Source organism: Carassius carassius, chromosome 27 (assembly GCF_963082965.1).
Source record: "Carassius carassius chromosome 27, fCarCar2.1, whole genome shotgun sequence".
Taxonomy (NCBI): Eukaryota; Metazoa; Chordata; class Actinopteri; order Cypriniformes; family Cyprinidae; genus Carassius; species Carassius carassius.
In genome coordinates, this window is record NC_081781.1 from 10,690,320 (window position 1) to 10,710,105 (window position 19,786).

The window sequence follows — 19,786 nt, forward strand, 5'->3', positions numbered from 1 at the left end:
TTCTTCTTCTTCTTCTTCTTCTTCTTATTATTATTATTATTATTATCAATGTGGAAAACGAAATATTTTAGTGTATTTTCAGGATACTTTGTATGAAAAGAACAGTGTTTATTTGAATTTATTTGTGTTTATTTGTTTATTTATTGTAACATTATAAGTGGCTTTACTGTCACTTTCAATCAATTAAAACTTACTGACCCCAAACTTAAAAACGGTTGTGTGTTGCTTGTAGATAATGTGAGATACAAGGTGTTTCATAAGGCTTTATTCCAAAGGTTGTGTAAATGGTGTCTCTTTCTTTGTTCTGTCTCGTAGGGGGCTCTGGTTAGTGCTTTGGCTGATGATAGTATTCACCTGTGGAACCTGCGACAGAAGAGACCAGCTGTGCTGCACTCACTCAAGTTCAACAAGGAGAGGTCAGTCACGGTCACCTCATCTACACTTGCTCTGAGCGTGTGTGTGCATGTAGACTGCTGATCAGTGTTATGCTGAGTTCACACTGCATGATTTTCAAAGTCATCGGATCCCCGTTGTTTTCACACTCCACTACTATCTGGTGTAGCATTCAGTTGCTGCTGCGTTCACATTGCACGAAGAATCGCCGACAACTCTGTCTGGTTTGCAAACTACGTTTCACAAACAAATGCACGTGCAAGTGTTGAGGAAATAATGCAAGATCACACATATGTGGTCTATAAAGTCCTCCCTGAACACACAAAAACAACGATGACTTCCTAGTTAACAACATACTTCTGCTGGAAAAAATGTATATACACAAATAAAGGCACTTAATATATTATAATGAGCTTATTTCTTATAGAAAAGACCTCAAAGTGATGAAAAAGAAAAATGCAATAGCCTGAACCTTTTGTCCTTTATAGAAGAATGTGATTTACAGTAAAAAAATTCTAGCCCCCTTTTAGGTTTAATTATATATATATATATATATATATATATATATATATATATATATATATATATATATATATACAGACCAAAAGTTTGGACACACCTTCTAATTCAAAGAGTTTTCTTTATTTTCATGACTATGAAAATTGTAGATTCACACTGAAGGCAATAAAACTATGAATTAACACATGTGGAATTATATACATAACAAAAAAGTGTGAAACAACTGAAAATATGTCATATTCTAGGTTCTTCAAAGTAGCCACCTTTTGCTTTGATTACTGCTTTGCACACTCTTGGCATTCTCTTGATGAGCTTCAAGAGGTAGTCACCTGAAATGGTCTTCCAACAGTCTTGAAGGAGTTCCCCGAGAGATGCTTAGCACTTGTTGGCCCTTTTGCCTTCTGTCTGCGGTCCAGCTCACCCCTAAACCATCTCGATTGGGTTCAGGTCCGGTGACTGTGGAGGCCAGGTCATCTGGCGCAGCACCCCATCACTCTCCTTCTTGGTCAAATAGCCCTTGATGCCTTCAGTGTGACTCTACAATTTTCATAGTCATGAAAATAAAGAAAACTCTTTGAATGAGAAGGTGTGTCCAAACTTTTGGTCTGTACTATATATATATATATATATATATATATATATATATATATATATATATATATAATTTTATATATTCATGAACCTGTTCTGTATATTCTAATGCAAAAATCAAATATCAAATAAAAAACGCAAAAAATGTCTCTCTGCCATGTATCTTGCTCTCTCATTGGCAGTAGATTATTGCCAATGTATTTTTCAGTAAGAACTCGTCATTAGTGCAACATGATTGCATGCACATGTGTGTGTGTTTGTGCGTGTGTGTGGCAGAGCTGGTGTTTCTGTGGGCCCATACTCACATCTGATACCTCTGTTTCTCTCTTTAACTCCCTTATTATTCCAGTTGACTTCCACTTGCTCACTCACTGTTGGTACCCAGGTGCAACCCAGAACACAACAGTCATTCTCTGTTGGTCGCACAGGGAGGCGAGTCAACATGTGTAGTCATGTTTGCAAATAGTAGTGGGAAAAGAGAAAAATGTAACTAATGTAGAAATAAGCCCTATTTTACTTTTTTGGAAGCGGTTTATTTATTAATTCAGTTTTACATCAAATCAAGGTTTCCTGCACTACTGCTCATATTAGTCATGCTGTCATTTACTCACCCTAATGTCATTCCAAACCTGTATGACTTTCTGTCTTCTGTGGAACATGTTAAATGTTGACTTTTATGTTCCAAATATTTTTGGTGGGTGAACTATTCCTTTTAATGACCATCCGATGTGGTAAAGCTTATTGCATTGCACTTGGTTCTACACAGTGTTAAAAACAGGCAGATTTCCTGATGACTTGCAGTATTTTTTTTATAGTTTAGTACATTAGAAGGCGAGTTTGAAAGATGTATTTACATTGCATGATATCACACTGTTTTATTTCATTCAGTTTTCCGTAATATATCTCCTTTAAAAGCAAAAAAGTTACTTATTTGAAACTGTATCATCAACGGTGACATGTGTTCATATTAAGGACACTTCAATAAGTGTTGTAGCTTTGTGGCAAGAATTGAAGAATGTGTGAGACATTTAATCACACTCATAGCTAAAGATCAGTGCAGGATGGTTGTAACCTTCTGATTCGGTTTGGACAGCTGTTGACTCTGATAAGACATGAGGCAGCCCTTCACTTATAATCTGCACTGCTTCTGTTGATGAGAGTGACAACTCGCCAACAGCGGCTTTCAGGGTCGAACACGTTTTGACCACATAACTGTGTGTTTGTGTGTGTACGGGTCTCTGCACATGTGCATCTGCCTCAGAAAGTACAGGTAGGGGTCATAGGTATAGGACTGATGTGTTTGTGTGCCTGACATTTAGAAAGTGTTTCCCTTTGCGACCTGTCTCCCCCCTGAGGCTGCAATAGGGCGGCTGTGCCTCTGAGTGAAAAACGGTAATCTCTCTGTTGAGCTGTAATGTTAACATGAATTGGCATTGAGAACACATTTTTTTTCTAGCGTAATGCAATGTATTTCTGAGCGATATTATTATATATATGTATAATTATATAATATATTTTATTTTATCATATAATTTAGAATTATTTAATATAATTTTATGTAACTCTTTCCCCACCAGCATTTTTGAAAAAAGTTGCCAAAAAAAGTTTGAAAAGTTGATTTTCACTTAAATGTCATGGCCCCCAGAATATTTTGTTGTATGAATATCTGAACATGCAAAACATCAAAATAAAGATCAGACCCTCTATTTAAAAAAAGAAGAAAAAATATATATATATATATATATATTCTTGTTTCAAGCATTTATCAACACTTTAATGTAGGTAGGTTTCATAAAAAAACAACATTTTGAGCAAAAAGCTGAGATAATCACATTTGTATCAAATGCTACATCTGGATCATATTCCGATCATATTCCGACATGGCGACAATAATACTACAGCAGGAATAAAAGTTATGCCTTCTTTCTTTGCGTAAACATTTGGGTGGTGTTATGTAAATCTTTCAACACAGTGATGTAGATATGTGGGGGCGTGTTTAAACGAGGTGTCTAGGAAGCGTGGACAAGTCTTAACTTTTATAAAGAATGTCTCTTTGGGTTTGAGACTTTAGTCTTTGCAAGAACAAGAATCGGCCCACAAAAGACTTGTGGGCTGAGATGCTGAAGGATGCTTCTTTTGGAAAGTATATTTTTGGGAGGAACATAGTTGGACCCACTGTCAGGACACTGTGGGCATCACAGAAGCTGACGATCTGACAAGAAGCTGTCGGAAGATATTACAACAACCAGAGAGGGATGAGAGAGAAACAGCCTGTTAAAAAATGCTCTTTCCTGGCATAGACGTTAAAAGTGCTCCCTGAAAATGCTCTCTAGATTGCACATTAAAGCATTTTGGAGGAAAAAGATATTAGACTATGTTGACTTTAAATGCTTTTGCTGCACTCAAACCATTCTGACACATAAGAAATGCAAAAATTCAATTGATTTAAATGCTGCAAATTTGTTCTTACAAACGTTTACAGGAGGAAATGAATTAGAGCTCATTCAAAGCATTCTTTTCCTCCATGTTGTATATGTGCAGCTGGTCAATTGTGTGTTTTATATGGTTGCCTTTGCCTGAAGCAACACACTGTCGTTGATTATGAATCTTCTTGTATTTGTTCAGTGAGCCCGGTGTCTCAATCATCATTCAGAGCTGTAAAATGAATTTTCCCTTATGAAAGGCAACGTTTACGTTTTTGAAGCAGTTATGACCGTAAAGACACAATGTTTTACAGTTGCCATCCTGGTGCTGTAACATAACGGATGATCAGGGAGGTTGGCAGGTTTTTAAGGCTGTTCCTGAATGGATTTGCTCTTTGCTTGTATGTGTGTGTGTGTCCCTGCAGGACGAAGGCTTATTAAAGAGCAAGCCAAATGTCAGGAGTGCAGGGCATCCGTCTGTCATGCTAGTACACTCATTTAGCTCATTATCACACGTTCACAGAAAAGCCTGAACAAATGCACACCTCACTTTCACACGTGGAGGGCTGTTGATATTTGTAAACGTGGTTGTGTCTGGTTTTTCTGAACAAAAATAAAAAATGTGGGGAAAAAAACTGTATAGCTCAGATTTCACTGACATTGGTGTGACCAAAGGTTCATTATAGTAAAAACTACATAAATGGCAGGGAACAGCAATTTCTTAATGAAAATTTGAAAAATACAGATTTTTTAGAGGATACAAAATATAAAAGTATAAAAACAATTCAAGTAAATGGAGTGAAATATGTGTTTTGATGTGGTCATAAATCTTGCCTAGTCATCCTGGAGTAGATGTGCGGATGTCATTTTAAATTCTCTGTGTTACATGACACACACTCGCAGTGATAGATGTGATTAATTTTTTCCTGTGCTAATTAATGAATTCATTAAAGAAGGATCATTAGCTAATTATGGAAAAGGTGCCAGAAAGGACTCAAATACATAACTTTTTTCCACTTAAGCATTTTGCAATTAAAGAAACGGATAGTTCTTTTGACAGAATGATCACTTACCTGAGATAATGACATAATGTAGACATAAATATTAAGATATGTATAATTGTACTATATAAAAATATAAATGATTAATTTCAACTAATAGTTTGTGTAGAGCTGTATTGCATAGCTATATTTAAACGATGTGTCTGTTTGTCTTTGGAGTTTTTCATTCATACATTTTAAATAAAATTGCACCTGTGTTTTCTTTGAAAGCCTCTTATGTTTTCTCTTACATATTTTTTTTTCTTTTTGCCCTTTCTCAAGGGAGAGAAAAATAGAGAGCAGTCAGCAGTCCAACTTGTGTCCTCTTTCAGTGTCTTCTCCATCTCGCATCTGTCTGATAGACAGGGAAGAAGTATGTTGAGTTTTTATGCATGGTATTTCTCTCAACACTCTTCCACTCATGAATATTAAAATAAATAAGGTGCTGGTGTGAAGTGTTGGGGGCAGGTGTTTGTGTGCACTTGTGTTGCAGGGAAAAAGCAGTGTGAAAGGGGTGAGAGGCAAGCCGTTTGCACAGCACCAAAACAAACAAGCCTTTTGTTCATAAAATCATACCATATGCTCCACCTTTTCTAAAAAAGCACTTGTTCATCAAGATGCATGTGATTTTGGGAAAATGTATACTTTAGATAGAACTTAAACTGAGTAATATTTCAATATGTAGTAGCTCAGTCTTTGACTTCAGTAACTTTCATCCCTCTGGGACATAAAGGGAAAGTACATTTGAGTTGGAGTAAGCAGAACTGTAGCTTAAGCTAAACTAACCATTTTTATACTCAGGAATGTCGTAAATAACATGCAAACATATTTAATTGGAAGAAAATCATGTGGTTCCTTGATGCAGCATGTGACTGTCAATATCCTGACTTTGAATGCTAAATATTACATATGCTAGCTTTCGGTTTTCCTTATCTAGTTTCCACAGAAAAATGCTGTTTCTCAAAGGTTGATCTTTCATAGTTTTTGGAGACTTGAGGGAGTCAGAAATGTTATGAACCATCTCGGATGTGTCTCCTACTTTGCTTAGGAGAAGTAAACATATGATTCAATTGTTGGCATAGAGTCTATAAAATTTGAATAAATCTCCAGTAAATTGGAGAAAAGTGTTTTATTGAAATCACAGTATAATCGCAGACGTTGGTGTCTTGGTAAATCAGTGCACAGGTTGTGATATCTCTTTTGAAACTCTAAAAGAGACACTACAGATCACTGGGGTCTCAAAAATAATAATAAGGTGGAAAGTCACCATTTAAGCTATGTGCTGTAAAGAACTTTACAAGTAACTAAAAGAGACCATCATAAGATTAACTGATTTTCAACCAGCTTTGTATTGTAGTAATAAGTAAATGAACAATGTGTATGATTTTACTTTGTTCCCTGCACAAAGATAGCACCATTTATTTGTCAGCAAAAGTCCCTGCTCAGAGAAAGTCTGATCGAGCATATTGCATTATGGGTGTTACCTCCTTTTTCTCTATGTTTGCAGTTTCTGCTTATTAAACCCCCATCTTGTCAGCTGTGAATTACCCCTTTAATACAAAATTCCTATTTCAGTTACATCCATGCATGCATGAGTGCAGAGTCCATCTTTCTACTTCACATTACCTTCCCACTATTTTATAGAACTGAAATGGATTCATATTCCAAAAGAAACCTTCAAGGGCAAGAGTTCCAGTGTATCTAATCTATTGTGCTCTTATATGAGGTTGCTCAAATATTCATTTTGCAGCAATATGCTACATCTTGCAGCAAATTTTGAGCAGCCAAACCTTAAATTTTAAAGTATTATGTATGAGAATCCTTAGAATACATGCTGCTGGATCAAGAATCAGCGTTTTGAACCAATATTTTTTTTCTTTTTTTTTTCTTCTAATGGCCCCAGACAAAAATAACCTAATATGACACTGGAAATTACAATAAAAGATATATCACTTTGAATGTATCTAATAAATTCAGATGAGAAAGATAATTAAGATAAGAAAGTATATTACATTTTCAGTGGAGACATATGAGGCCTTTCTGGGTAAAGTGTTTTTGAGTATGGGAGCCGTTTCTTATGAATTGCAAATAATAACACATTTTCTCTCTCTACATTCCTCTTTTGCAGGATAACGTTCTGTCATCTGCCCTTCCAAAGTAAATGGCTGTACATCGGCTCGGAACGAGGAAACATCCACATTGTGAATGTGGAGTCCTTTACCCTCTCAGGATACACCATCATGTGGAACAAAGCCATTGAACTGTGAGTGCCACACACACATTTGAAATGAAATGTAATCTCACTGAGACCTGGAATCGGATTTGTAATACATCATATATGTCACATCTGTCATTGTTCCTGTAGCCTTGTTATGTTTTATTTGTAACTAAGCCATCATTTCAATCAAATCCCATTTTAAATGGTCAATTCACCTGTTCTCCCTCCATCGCTCTTCTCCGTAGGTACCACAGGTTCTTCAATTATTCATTCTAACATTTTGTCAGCAGTTTTGTTTTCCTCCCTGACCCATTGAAAAGGCTGCAGTGCCTTTGAGACCCAGACAGTGTAGCCACACACACACACACACACACACACACACACACACACACACACACACACACATATGTGTTTACAGGTGTCAGATCGGATCAGTGTTAGTATAGACAGATGTCCTGTCTTGCCTCTTGCTTTAGTACTTACGCACATGAACACTCGCAGACAGACACGTTGTGTCCCTTGCGACAGGAAGGGCAATTGTTGAAAGAGCTGCTCCGCCCTTTACTGTTGATCCTGTAGTGACAGACTAAATGGGCAATCAACGTGGCTTTACTGTCACGTCACTGAGCAGGGCATTTTCTCCATTGTCTCTCTCACACATAAACACACACATATACTGTATGTCGTACATCACATACGTCAGTCACATCAAATTAGCATAAATCACAAATAAATAACAATGGAAGATTATTATTGGGCAGTGAATTGAAGAAATGTTAAAGGTACTTTCCACAAGAAGGGCACAAAATAAGGTCAGAACTTAATTTTGTGATAAAATCGTATTTCTGATCAAAAAATATTTTATATAATTGAATATTTTAATAAATAATAAATAAATAATACATTTCTTTCTTAGTTTTCAAAATATTAAGTAAATGTCTAAATTTAACACCAATATTTTAGCGATATACAGTATTAGAATACACATTATATATTAAATAACAAGACACCATTTATAAAATAAAATGTACCGGTAATGTAAATATGTTAAATAATATGTATTTGTTTTTCTAAAAATATGAAAGATTTTTCCAGTAAATTGAAGGTCAGTACTTATTATTTATTTATTTATTTGTTGCAATAAATAACAGGTTTCAATGTTTGAAGTTGATGAATTCATGAAATAATATTTATCAAGTGACAATTTTTAAGGAATAATACATGTTTTGTAATGGGGGGGTATCATGCAATTGTAGTGCTAAGCATAAACAAAATATTTAAAAAAAAATCGAAATATTATATGTAAGTTAAAATCATTTGTATTTGTACATGATCAAATTCATAACATAATTTTTAAATGAATGACAGTTGAGAAGGTTAAACACATGAGATGCATTACTAGCTATTTTTCATGCTAGATTAATGTTTTATCATAATTAATCAGACATATATAATACTTTAAAAAACAAGGAAATTGTCTTTAAATCAGTGCCATTCAAGTGTGTTCATAAACATCCTTCTCCATAAACACACTCTCAGAATGCACTTTCCAGTAGTAGCTACACCACAGCAGCTAACCAAGATGGTGTGTGCTTGTTTGAGAGAGAGAAATCTGGCATGCCACTCTGCTGTAGGCTTGATAACATGGTGGTGGGTGATGTAGGCATGATGCCAGACATTGAGAAAAACAGTTTGTTGCTGCAGGTGTCAGTAGCACAGTGTTGTTTTAGAGTACGGGGGCATGTAGGTTGGCACTTTGACTGTGTGGGCTGTCGGGGGATTAAAGGTGGGCATAATGGAGTGATGTGATGCCACATTGACAAGGGGACATCGGGGCATGTTACAAGGGTTACAATAGCAGGTGGTGCAATTTTTAAGCTGTTCTCAGACTGGGTGCAAGTGAGGAAATGCCAGCATGCCCTCTGGACAAACAGATTGTCTCCACAATTCAGTCTTTGCATGTCTTTTGGTGTGACAGTGCTCTGTCATAAATCCAAATCTCCGCCAACAAAGCCACTGATGTATGGATCTCTCCTTGGCCAAGGTTAAGCAGACAGCAGTAGGCTTGGAATGCATACGTACTCATACAGTCATTAAAACAGTATATAGGAGACACTTTAATGAAATTAATACAGAGTCTGTTAACCAACTGACATCCATTTCAGAGACTCGATTTGCACAACATGTGTTACTGCTTAAAGCAAATGGATGCACTCACTTAAAATGTGAACAAATTGCATCTTGGATTCCGCACGTGTACACGTGCACACACACAGCTGGTAGGGATGGAAGCAGATACTGTGCTGTGTTGCTCTTTCCCTGTGGTTTTTCCTAATGACAGGAAATTAAACTTCAAGTCAACATGCACTCCTCACAATCAGAGAGAAATCATGAGAATAAAAGGTATGTACGTTTAGTGTGATGATTATTTTGGACCTCAAAAAAGGATTGTGGGTAGGAGGGTTTAGGTAGGTGAAATGGTGAAATTATGTAATCATAAGGTGTCTTGAGTGAATAAGAGTGAGGGCGGCAGTTACAGAATGAGATTTTGCCCATCCTGTTCTTGTTGCTATAGTGATCAGCTCTCTAAAACCAGCCTGTTTCTGCTAAAGTAAGGGTTGATGGATAGGAGAGAGCGTAAATTAGGATTTTGAGGTCTCGGGAATGGAGTAGTTAATATCCGTCACTCTATCAACACGTTTGCCACCTTGACCTCAGTGTGGAGTTGCTACTGCTCCCTCCTTCGCTTTCTTTCTCTCCCGCTCACTCTCTGTCTTTTAACTAAACAGGGTTCAGTTTGTGCCAAATGTACTCGTTGACCTCATGAACTGAATTTGGTTACTGTGCCAGGTGAGGATAGGTTACATTTTTCTTCTCTGCTAGATTACTGAAATTTCATCATATCAGACAGATATGATGAATACTACTGCTTACAAATGGAGGCTTTAGATAAGATTTATTTTAAAAATGGCCAAAATGCTGTTTTATATCTGTTCATGTGGTGAAATTAGGACCTCAACTGAGCATTGTGGTTACATATTTTAAATCATTAAAATGTGTATTTTTAGGACTGTCTGGATTGTTTTAAAAATGCAATAAAATGTAAGAGATTAGCCTGTCTCTATGGAAATTTTGTTAAAAGGAAGTGAAATACTTCCATTGAAATACCTGTCCTGTGTGAACTTTTTTGAATTATTTTGTCAAAATGATGCACGTCATTTATCTTTAAAGATACTTTCTTAGCAAATATTGATACATAATATGATAATAATATGTCAGTATGTACATACAGTATCATAATTAATGTTATGTGCTTTTAATGTTTCATTTTTTAAACACATCCTTTTATGGCCGAATCAGTAAATGACTATTTGGGATAATTAAATTAAGTCATTTTCAAACTAATTTAAGCTAAAACTAAACTTTTTAAATAACACTGGTAAAAAAAAAAAAAAGGAACACTCCACTTTTTTTTGAAAATAGGCTCATTTTCCAACTCCCCTAGAGTTAAACAGTTGACTTTTACCATTTTCGAATCCATTCAGCCGATCTCTGGGTCTGGCGGTAGCACTTTTAGCTTTAGCTTAGCATAGATCATTGAATCTGATTAGACCGTTAGCATCTCGCTCAAAAAATACCAAAGAGTTTCGATATTTTTCCTATTTTAAACACTTCTGTAGTTACATCATGTACTAAGACTAACAGAAAATGAAAGTTGCCATTTTCTAGGCCTATATGGCTAGAAACTATACTCACATTCCAGCGTAATATTTATAAATAATTATAATTGACCCATGGTACAGCAGCAAAGTTCCTTGATTATTACACTGGAATGAGACTATAGTTCCTAGCCACATCGACCTAGAAAATGGCAACTTTTCATTTTCCATTGGTCTTAGTACATTTTGTATCTACAGAAGAGTCAAGTTTTAAATAGGAAAAATATCGAAACTCTTTGGTCATTTTTGAGCGAGATGCTAACGGTCTAATCAGATTCAATGATCTATGCTAAGCTAAGCTAAAAGTGCTACCGCCAGACCCAGAGATTGGCTGAATGGATAGAGTGTTCCTTTAAAGAAATCATATGTGAAAACACCCTTAAAGTTGGCATGAAACAGAAGTTGTGATAGTCTTCACTAATGTGATGTATATCAGAGTGAAATGGCCGCTCCAAAAATATATAAAAAAAACCTGTAGGGCAGGACTTGATTTTATCCATAGGGAATTGACTAAATTGCTGGATTTTTATTTTATTTTATTGTAGTGATATTTTGTTGCATGAACAAAGTTGCACAGATAAATAATTGATAATAAATACTGCAATATTTAATGAAATATTATATATACACTATTTTGTAATGGTGAGCAGGTGAGGGGCCCTGTGTTACAGATTTTTATTCCCCATGTACCTGTCAGTTATGTCACAGACGCAGATCAGGACCCCTGTCTGTCGAAGCTCCATCACAGGAACAGATGTATAAGGCTCCGTCTCTCCTCATCACGCTGTAGCTCAACAGAATGTAGCTGAAGGGGACAGAAGGACCCCTGTCTAGGCCACGGCTGTCACCACTATAGGTGTCTAAGGCTGTGCCTGTGAGCCATCAACAACACCGTTGGCCTGCTGGGTAATCAGAGGGTACAAAGTAATAAGACTCCTGCCAGTACAATCAATGGCTTATGGGTGTCCACAATATTGCTAGCTGAAGTAGCACCTATTGATGGCAAGGCAGCTTGTTTTGTGATGAATAGAGAGAAGGGTCCTGTAAATTAAAGTATCAGTATATGCTGTCTTTTTATTAGGCCTGTATTTATTAGAATCAAACATTTTGCTCTTTCCGATCTACTGGGCTGTTTCTTAACTAAAGTAATGATGGCATATTATTCATTGGCTGCAAATGAGTGGGCAGTAGTAGTCTTGTAAAATTTCTCGCTTACACCATTGTGTCCCGGGGAGATCTCAAAGCTTCTTTTATGTATTTAATGAAATTTTAACTGTGAATATTATTGAGGTCTGAATGTCTGTGGAGACTTATACATTTCATATTTCAAAAGCCTAATGGAGTAAGTATCTGGATGGAAAAATTCAGATTAGGTTGGTTTTAGTTGGACAACATCAAATATAAGATGCCTCTATAGGAGCCTGTCATGAATTATTCGAAGCATTATGTAAAACCCTTTCATTTTGAACAGCTTTGCATGGCAAGTATCCCACTCTTGGATTTTGTAATGTATTGTTAATGAAGATATTTTTTATGAGAAAAATCCCATTTTAGCTGTGATAAATCTCAATGATCCCAGCCAGTGCTAGACTTTGTATCTAAACTCATGCCATCAAACATTTTGGGGGATTTGAATCGTTATGAAAAATTCTCTAGATTGAATATATCATTGTTTTATTTGCTCTGATAAGTGTGTATTTGTCTGTTGAAAGGAATTGTCATCCAATAGAGATTAATATTATATATATATAGTTAATAATTTTGGAAATGTTTTTCACAGTCAAACACACACATGCCCAAGGATCCTTTCCTCACTGTCTTCATACTGTATTTCCCATTATGTGTTTGAACTCCTCTATCCTGTCTCCTCGCCTAACACCAATCCCAAACCTGTCTTTCTCTTACAGGTCCTCCAAGGCCCACCCCGGCCCAGTTGTTCACATTAGTGACAATCCTATGGATGAGGGCAAGGTAAGGCGATGCCTACACAACTACATGAAAACAAATCAACAATTCATGAATAATTCATTTCCCTTACTTCATACAACGCTCTTGTTTTTTTCCATTCTGAACTCATAAGACATTTCTTTCCTACAGTGCAGCACAGTTCAGTAATTGGGTCTAATCTCACACAGCTTGTTAGCAAATTATGTTGTTTTTGAAAACAAATGATCAAGGAGATATGAAGGAGGTGAACAAATGCTCCAGCTACTTCCAAATACATCTTTCTAGACATTCATTTTACCTTCGCTAATTGCCAGCACACAGTCAGAGGGGACCAGAGAGACCGGCACACACACCTGCTGGGGTTTTGCCTTTGTATGGATGAAAAACTGTCTGTCTCTTACTCTGGCAGCTGGGAACTCCTCATAGGCACCTTTACAGTGACGATCCATTCTCTCTCTCCCCACTTCTGCCCCTGAACGGGGCATCGATCCATAACAAGTCCACTCAGTTCTTAATGGGTCTTAAAGTCCTTTGACACATTGTCCCTCCCTCTTGGCTGACAGAACTCTGACACTTTATCAATTCATAGACTATCACTGAATCTTTAAAAACAAAGAGGTTTTGAGCTCAGATGACAGGAAACGTAATTTTTTTTTATTATTTCCTGACCACTCATTCTTATACATTAACAACTCAGGATTGAAGTTATAGAGCTTACAAAAACACCTTAAAGCATCTTAAAAGTCATACAGTAACTTTGTGCAGTGCTAGATAAAATTTAAGTCTGAAAGAAAGAAAATTCACAGAAAAAGACCAGTTTGAAATGACATGATGGTGAATAAATGATAGAGTTTCATTTTCCGGTGAGCCATTTCTTTCATAATAAATGTAGAGTTGAATTATGTTGATAACTTGCACATTTCTTCCATGTTTTGAGCTGAATGTTTTGTCTGATTCATTGATTTTGTTGGAGAATGAAGGTTTGTTTTGGATTAACAATCAGAAAAAAGGACTTGAATTTTCTCAAACAGCTATTTAATGTTTTATTTAATGAAAGGCATCATTTACTTTCAGATTTACATCACCACCTCCATGAACTCTCATCAGTTTACAGGTCAGGTTGAACAGCCTCACAGCATATTTTCCTTCTTTTCTTGTTCCCCCCACATCTTTGTTCTTCTTTCAGCTCATAATAGGATTTGAGTCTGGGATCGTAGTGCTGTGGGATTTGAAATCAAAGAGAGCTGACTACCGGTACACTTATGATGAGGTATGTATTGTCACACAATGTTGAATTCCAGGCTCCTGTCGCCTGCAGTGGCACAAATGCTAAGAATATGGAAATGCGTTGCACAAATATTTATGAGACATACAGTAGTCTGTTCAGCTTGGTGCTACAGCATCATAGGAAGATTGGTATTTGAGAAAAATAAGTGGCAGTGTGTCCTTTGGATGCTACTGTAAGTTCTTCCTATCCTCAAACATTCATTCATATTGGTGTCTTCTTCAGGAATGTTCTGAAAAGTGGAGGGACACATTATAAACTCATTACTCATTAATATTCATTAGGTTACAACATTTTCCCCCAACTTATTTACTGAACAGCAAAGTGAGCACTATAGCTACAGGAGGATTACAGTTTGCATGTTTGTTCAGTCTACTGGTTGTTGTTCTTAAACCCATTAATTCACTCAACATAATGTATTGATTAATTGATTGATTGATTGAAAATAAACTTCTTTAAATATTATAATTTTCTCAAAGACTTTTTAATATAATAATTATCAAATAATTATTAAGACAAATTAACAATTGAAAATTGTTATTGAATAAAAAAAACAATTCATGATGAATAGTAAGTTCAAAAGAACAACATTCTTTTAAATATAAAGCTTTTGTAACATTATATAATTTTACAAATGTACTGTCTCTCGTGGTAAAATAAAAGCATCATTGCTGAGTGAAAGTATTTGTTTTACAAAATCAAATTTTCCATTTTCTTTTTACATATAAACTGTGCTAAAAGTGGATGAACTTGGAAATTTGAGGAATGTCACCTTTCAGCTGTGCTATAAATCCATTTATTGGCCAAGTATCTCTTGAAATGGTTTTGAACATTTAATTTCAGCTTAAATGTTTTTTATTTATTTTAATATTTTCCAGAAATAGTCTTTTTTTCTGACTGTCCTGGAAATTATTAACATGCATCTGAAAAGCCCCCATAGAACATACAGTTAATCTGCCACTCCAGTTTAATCTGGTTCGATGGCTTTTGTCAACAGTGGCAGCCAGCGTACATTAGTTATTATGATGAGCATGATGTGCCCAAAGAAAAGTGCAAAGGAATTAAAACTGACACACGCTTTTTCCCCCCAGACATGCAAGCACACACACACACACACACACACACATGCACATGTCAAACCCATCTCTTGTTGTAACTCCCTCATTGGTGTGTTAGCGTATACGTGTGTTGTGTGTGAGATTGAGAGTTAATTTCTCAGAGGACAACTCATCTGTACCCTGATGAATGACTGTGCTTGGCTGGATGTCTGATATATTCCTGCCTTCATTTAACTTGACTGATTAGTACAGCAGAGACAAATGTCCTACAATTCACTGCTCCGTAGGGGTAGCAAGGTGTCATTTTTGTACCATGAATCCCTATTGTCCATTAGACCCCCCATAGTGCCTTATTGTTTATAATTATGAAGGAGAGACCAGGAAGAGGCTCAGACAGGTTGATCAGACTGTCTTTAGTTATGCAGATGTTGCCTGGTAACCTTCTTATCTTTGAAGGGGTCACAGAAGTGCAATAGACAGCAGAATTAACATCATATCAGATCATGGGAAGCTATTAGTGCTGAGGGGGTCACTGAGGTGCAGTTAGCAGCAGAATTAGCACTGAGGCGGTAAGGAGTTATGCGGTTATAGATGGTTGGAAATGCTGAACTAAGGATAAGGAAAGGATCAGTGCAAGTAGCATAAAGGACGGACTTTCTGTTTAATAGAGATTTTAATAATCTTGCTTTCTCCATCTTCCTTTCCCCTCTCCTTCTCCTCTTTCATTTAATAATTTTTGTGTGCGATATAAAGTGAGATAAACTAATAAACTAATTTTTTCATTGGATCTATACAAAGTTCTGTCATAAAAACAGAGATTGGCCTGAACACAGTCTGCCAGTAATCACATATACCTACATGGTATGGTGCAGCTGATTGGTTTCTGTTGCATCAGCGGCCAATGAGCTTGCTGCTTAATATTCAAATACTGGACCAGTGTTTTCTGTAGTAGTTTGCAGAGTGCTTGCAGAAACCCTTCACCTTCCCCAGCTCCACCTGTATAGATCTCCTAAAGGTAATTTTTTGGGCTTAATTTTTTTATCTTTATGGAGATAGTACAGTGTAGACAGGCGGGAAGCAAAGTGGGAGAAAGAGAGGGGGCAGGGACAGGAAAGGTCTTTAAGTCAGGATTCAAACTTGGGACGCCTGTAATGTAACAGCATTATATGTCGGTGCACTGCCTGCTAAATTATCAGCACCGACTGCTGTGGGTAATTTCATGTATGTTATATATTTTATGTGATGTCGTTGCTGTGTGGTTGCTAGGATGATTAGAGCTGTTGCTAGGGTATTGCTTATTGTCTAAGTCAAAAGAGATATTCTGGTTTCTAGTAATGACTTAGGTTGCAGTGTATGAGATTTTTTTCTTGACCATTTTATTGTCCATCACTTTGAAAAGTGATAGTGGATTGGATGAAAATGGATTGTTCAAGTCCCTAACTGTAAATATGGGGAACAGTTATATTGATAACAAACACTTGCTGTAATTAATATATGATATATATATATATATATATATATAAAACACATGATAGGTAGAAATTGATAGCCTGAATGCACTGTAAGTCGCTTTGGATAAAAGCGTCTGCAAAATACATAAATTAAATTAAATTAAATTAAATTAAATTAAATTTTATTTAATTTTATATATATATATATATATATATATATATATATATATATATATATATATATATATATATATATATAATTTTTTGGAGAAGATAGCCAGCTGACTTTGTTACGGATGGCTTGAAGTTCACTTTAGGAATGATGTGTTTTGTGTGTGTGAGGGCAGTGGCAGCTATATTTTTGGACTGAAGAGGCGGGTTGTGGCTGCCTGCAGTAAAGCCAGCAGACCCCTTTAGCTCTAATTGGGCCTCTGTGTGCGTGCATGTGTCAGAGGTATGACAGTGTCACAGTTCCCTGTCTCTGTTGGTATCTCCAAGAGTGTGACGAAGAGAGAGGGAAACATATAGAGGATAGAGTAGAGGGGAGCTAGAGGTCCTGGTATCTTAAGGTGTTGATAATGAGGCAGGTGGCATATCCTTCAGTCCTTTCTCAAGCTTTTCTGCATACATATTCCCACAAGTGCTACTCAGGTTTTGCACAATAAAATGGTTTGCATTTTTATCTGATTCTTGTTGTGATAAAAATCTTGCAGTTTATTCATCAGGAAGTTCTGGTCAAGTGCATTCCTTTATGGGATACAGTATTCCATGCCGTGTTCTGTTGCATATTTTGGCAAATGTAGAAGCCCATTCAGGTAATCCATGCATTCAAAAAAAAAAATACATTCTGACATATACTATATTCTGCAGAAATGTAAATGTATGTAATGCAATTCTGAATAGTTTGTTTCATGCTTCATTGGATGTCATTTGTTTAGTAAAAAACATTTATGCTGAATAATTGTGTTTCAAATCCATTTGCTCTGTACCTTCAGAACATATATTATGCAAGCAATATAATCCTTCCTAATCATAGTGGGGTGTTGTGAATGTAGCCGTGCTTCAGCATATTTTTGTGTGTGTGGGTGCCTGTGTTCATCTGGCTCCTCCTCTCTGGATGCTCCTGTAATGATGTTGCACTCGGTTCATTGATTAGTTAGGTCTGCTGAGGTTCGTTCCCACTGTCTGCTGGAGAGAGAGATAGAGCCGCCATCATTATGCTAAACAAGAGGAGACTGCGCTTAATTAGAAAATAATGAGAATTCTCTTTCAGCCTTCTTTGTGCTTTCACTGGCTCCCTTTTCTCTCGAACACTTCAGTCTCATGCTGTGCATTCTCTCTTTTTCTCTTCCTCTTGATTCAATTCTGTTCCATTCATTGTGCTATATTGGCCTGACTGTTTTCCCTATAGTATTGCCTGAGCCTTCAGTCAATACAACAACAGTACAAAACAAAGCTATATAAAAACAAAGCTACTGATGTGCAACAAAAGAAATATGGGAAGGTTAATATATGTTCCAATATGTTATGTTCCAATATATGTTCCTAAATTTTCAATAAATGGTGTTCTTTTAAACTTTCTATTCATCAAGAAATCCTGAAAAATTCAAAATATCACAATGATATTAATCCTCACAACTATTTTCAACATTAATAATGATATGAAATGTTTTTGAGCACCAAATTAGAGTACCGTATTATGATTTCTGAAGGATCACATGACACTGAAGTCTGGAGGAATGGCTGCTACAAGTTAAGCTTTGCCATCACAAATACTGTATCAATAATAAATATCAAAATAGAAAAAAAGGAAATTGTAATAACATTTCACAATATAGTACAGCCGAGTGCATTTCACATAGGCTGCTAGAACTACAAACTTTCCAGTGATGAAAAGTATATTCACTCGACAAGCTCGCGCATCTCTGCCCGCTGCACGCTCAATCCACTCAGCGTGCTTTATCAGCTCGCGCACGTCAGCTATACAGGCTTTAATACTGAATGTTTAACATTATATTCATTGCATACATACTTCGTAGATATCCTTAATTTCTAATAAGTTAATTTTGCTGTTTGTTGTTCTGTTGTCTGTGTTTCTTTGTCTGAATATGGCACATTACATTCTGTGTGGTATCAACGTTTGGTATCGGGGCATTTTAACGAGTACAAGTACGAGTACAGGAGCTCAGTATCGGGCCGATACCCATACCAGTATCGGTATCGGTGCATCCCTTAAAAATAACTTGGCAACATTATTTTAAAATCAGCTACTTTAAAAAAATGTAATAACACTTTGATGTAAATTTGACTCCCCTCCTCATGTTTTCTGGATAAAGCTGCAGCAGAACCCTGACAGTTTAATAAGCACGCTGCAATCCTACTGTTGTTGTTGCACCGAAGCCACATATTCAGAATGTGTATAACAGACCTACTAGCTTCACTATTTGTAGCAATTGTATTGATGCTCAACACCAGAAAGACTCTTTTTTCACTTATTCTAGCATGCCTCTTTATTCAACCTGGCTACACCCGACATATACCCCTGGGTCATGTTCTTGGGCATTACCGGTGTGAGTTACTATTAGGAAATCTTCCGTTGAGTTGCCTCTCCCCATGCAAGCATTGCTAACCTTTGTTTCCTGCTCTTCCTGTCTTGAACTGTCATTCTCACTCACAGGCGATCCATTCTGTGGCCTGGCACCACGAGGGGAAGCAGTTTATCTGTAGTCACTCAGACGGCACACTGACCATATGGAATATAAAGTCCCCAGCCAAGCCCGCACAGACAATCACGCCACACGGTTAGTGATCTTTCTCTTTTTCTGGCTCAAACACACAAACTCATTTTCTTCAAATTCATTTTTTGTCAGGATAAGGGTTGCAAAATTAATTGCTCTCATGTCTATTTCAAAAGGTTGTATCACAAAGACTTGTTAATTCAGGGTTGTAATTTGATTTTTCTCCCATTTCTTCACAAAGCAGCTTAAAACAATCACCTCCCCTTTTCTGATTTCCATTTCAAGTGAAGCTTTAATTTTCATTTTGCTCCTCTATGTAGACTGTCTGCATTGTGGTCTTTAGTGATGAGTGAGGTGAGGTCATGCGCTTCCTGTTAGTGCACGGCCTTGCCTGCTCTATTGAA

At 36.5% G+C, this 19,786-nt stretch overlaps 1 protein-coding gene across 3 annotated transcripts in view; it reads left to right on the forward strand.

Moving 5' to 3' along the window:
- Positions 1-19,786, forward strand: part of stxbp5a (syntaxin binding protein 5a (tomosyn)) — a 70,511-nt gene that overhangs the window by 28,400 nt on the left and 22,325 nt on the right. For all 3 annotated transcript variants that reach the window (XM_059512622.1, XM_059512623.1, XM_059512624.1), the window contains exons 4-8: positions 316-416; positions 7,095-7,229; positions 12,811-12,874; positions 14,037-14,120; positions 19,322-19,445. In XM_059512622.1, coding sequence (XP_059368605.1) covers positions 316-416; positions 7,095-7,229; positions 12,811-12,874; positions 14,037-14,120; positions 19,322-19,445 — 508 coding nt within the window. The remainder of the gene's footprint in view (positions 1-315; positions 417-7,094; positions 7,230-12,810; positions 12,875-14,036; positions 14,121-19,321; positions 19,446-19,786) is intronic.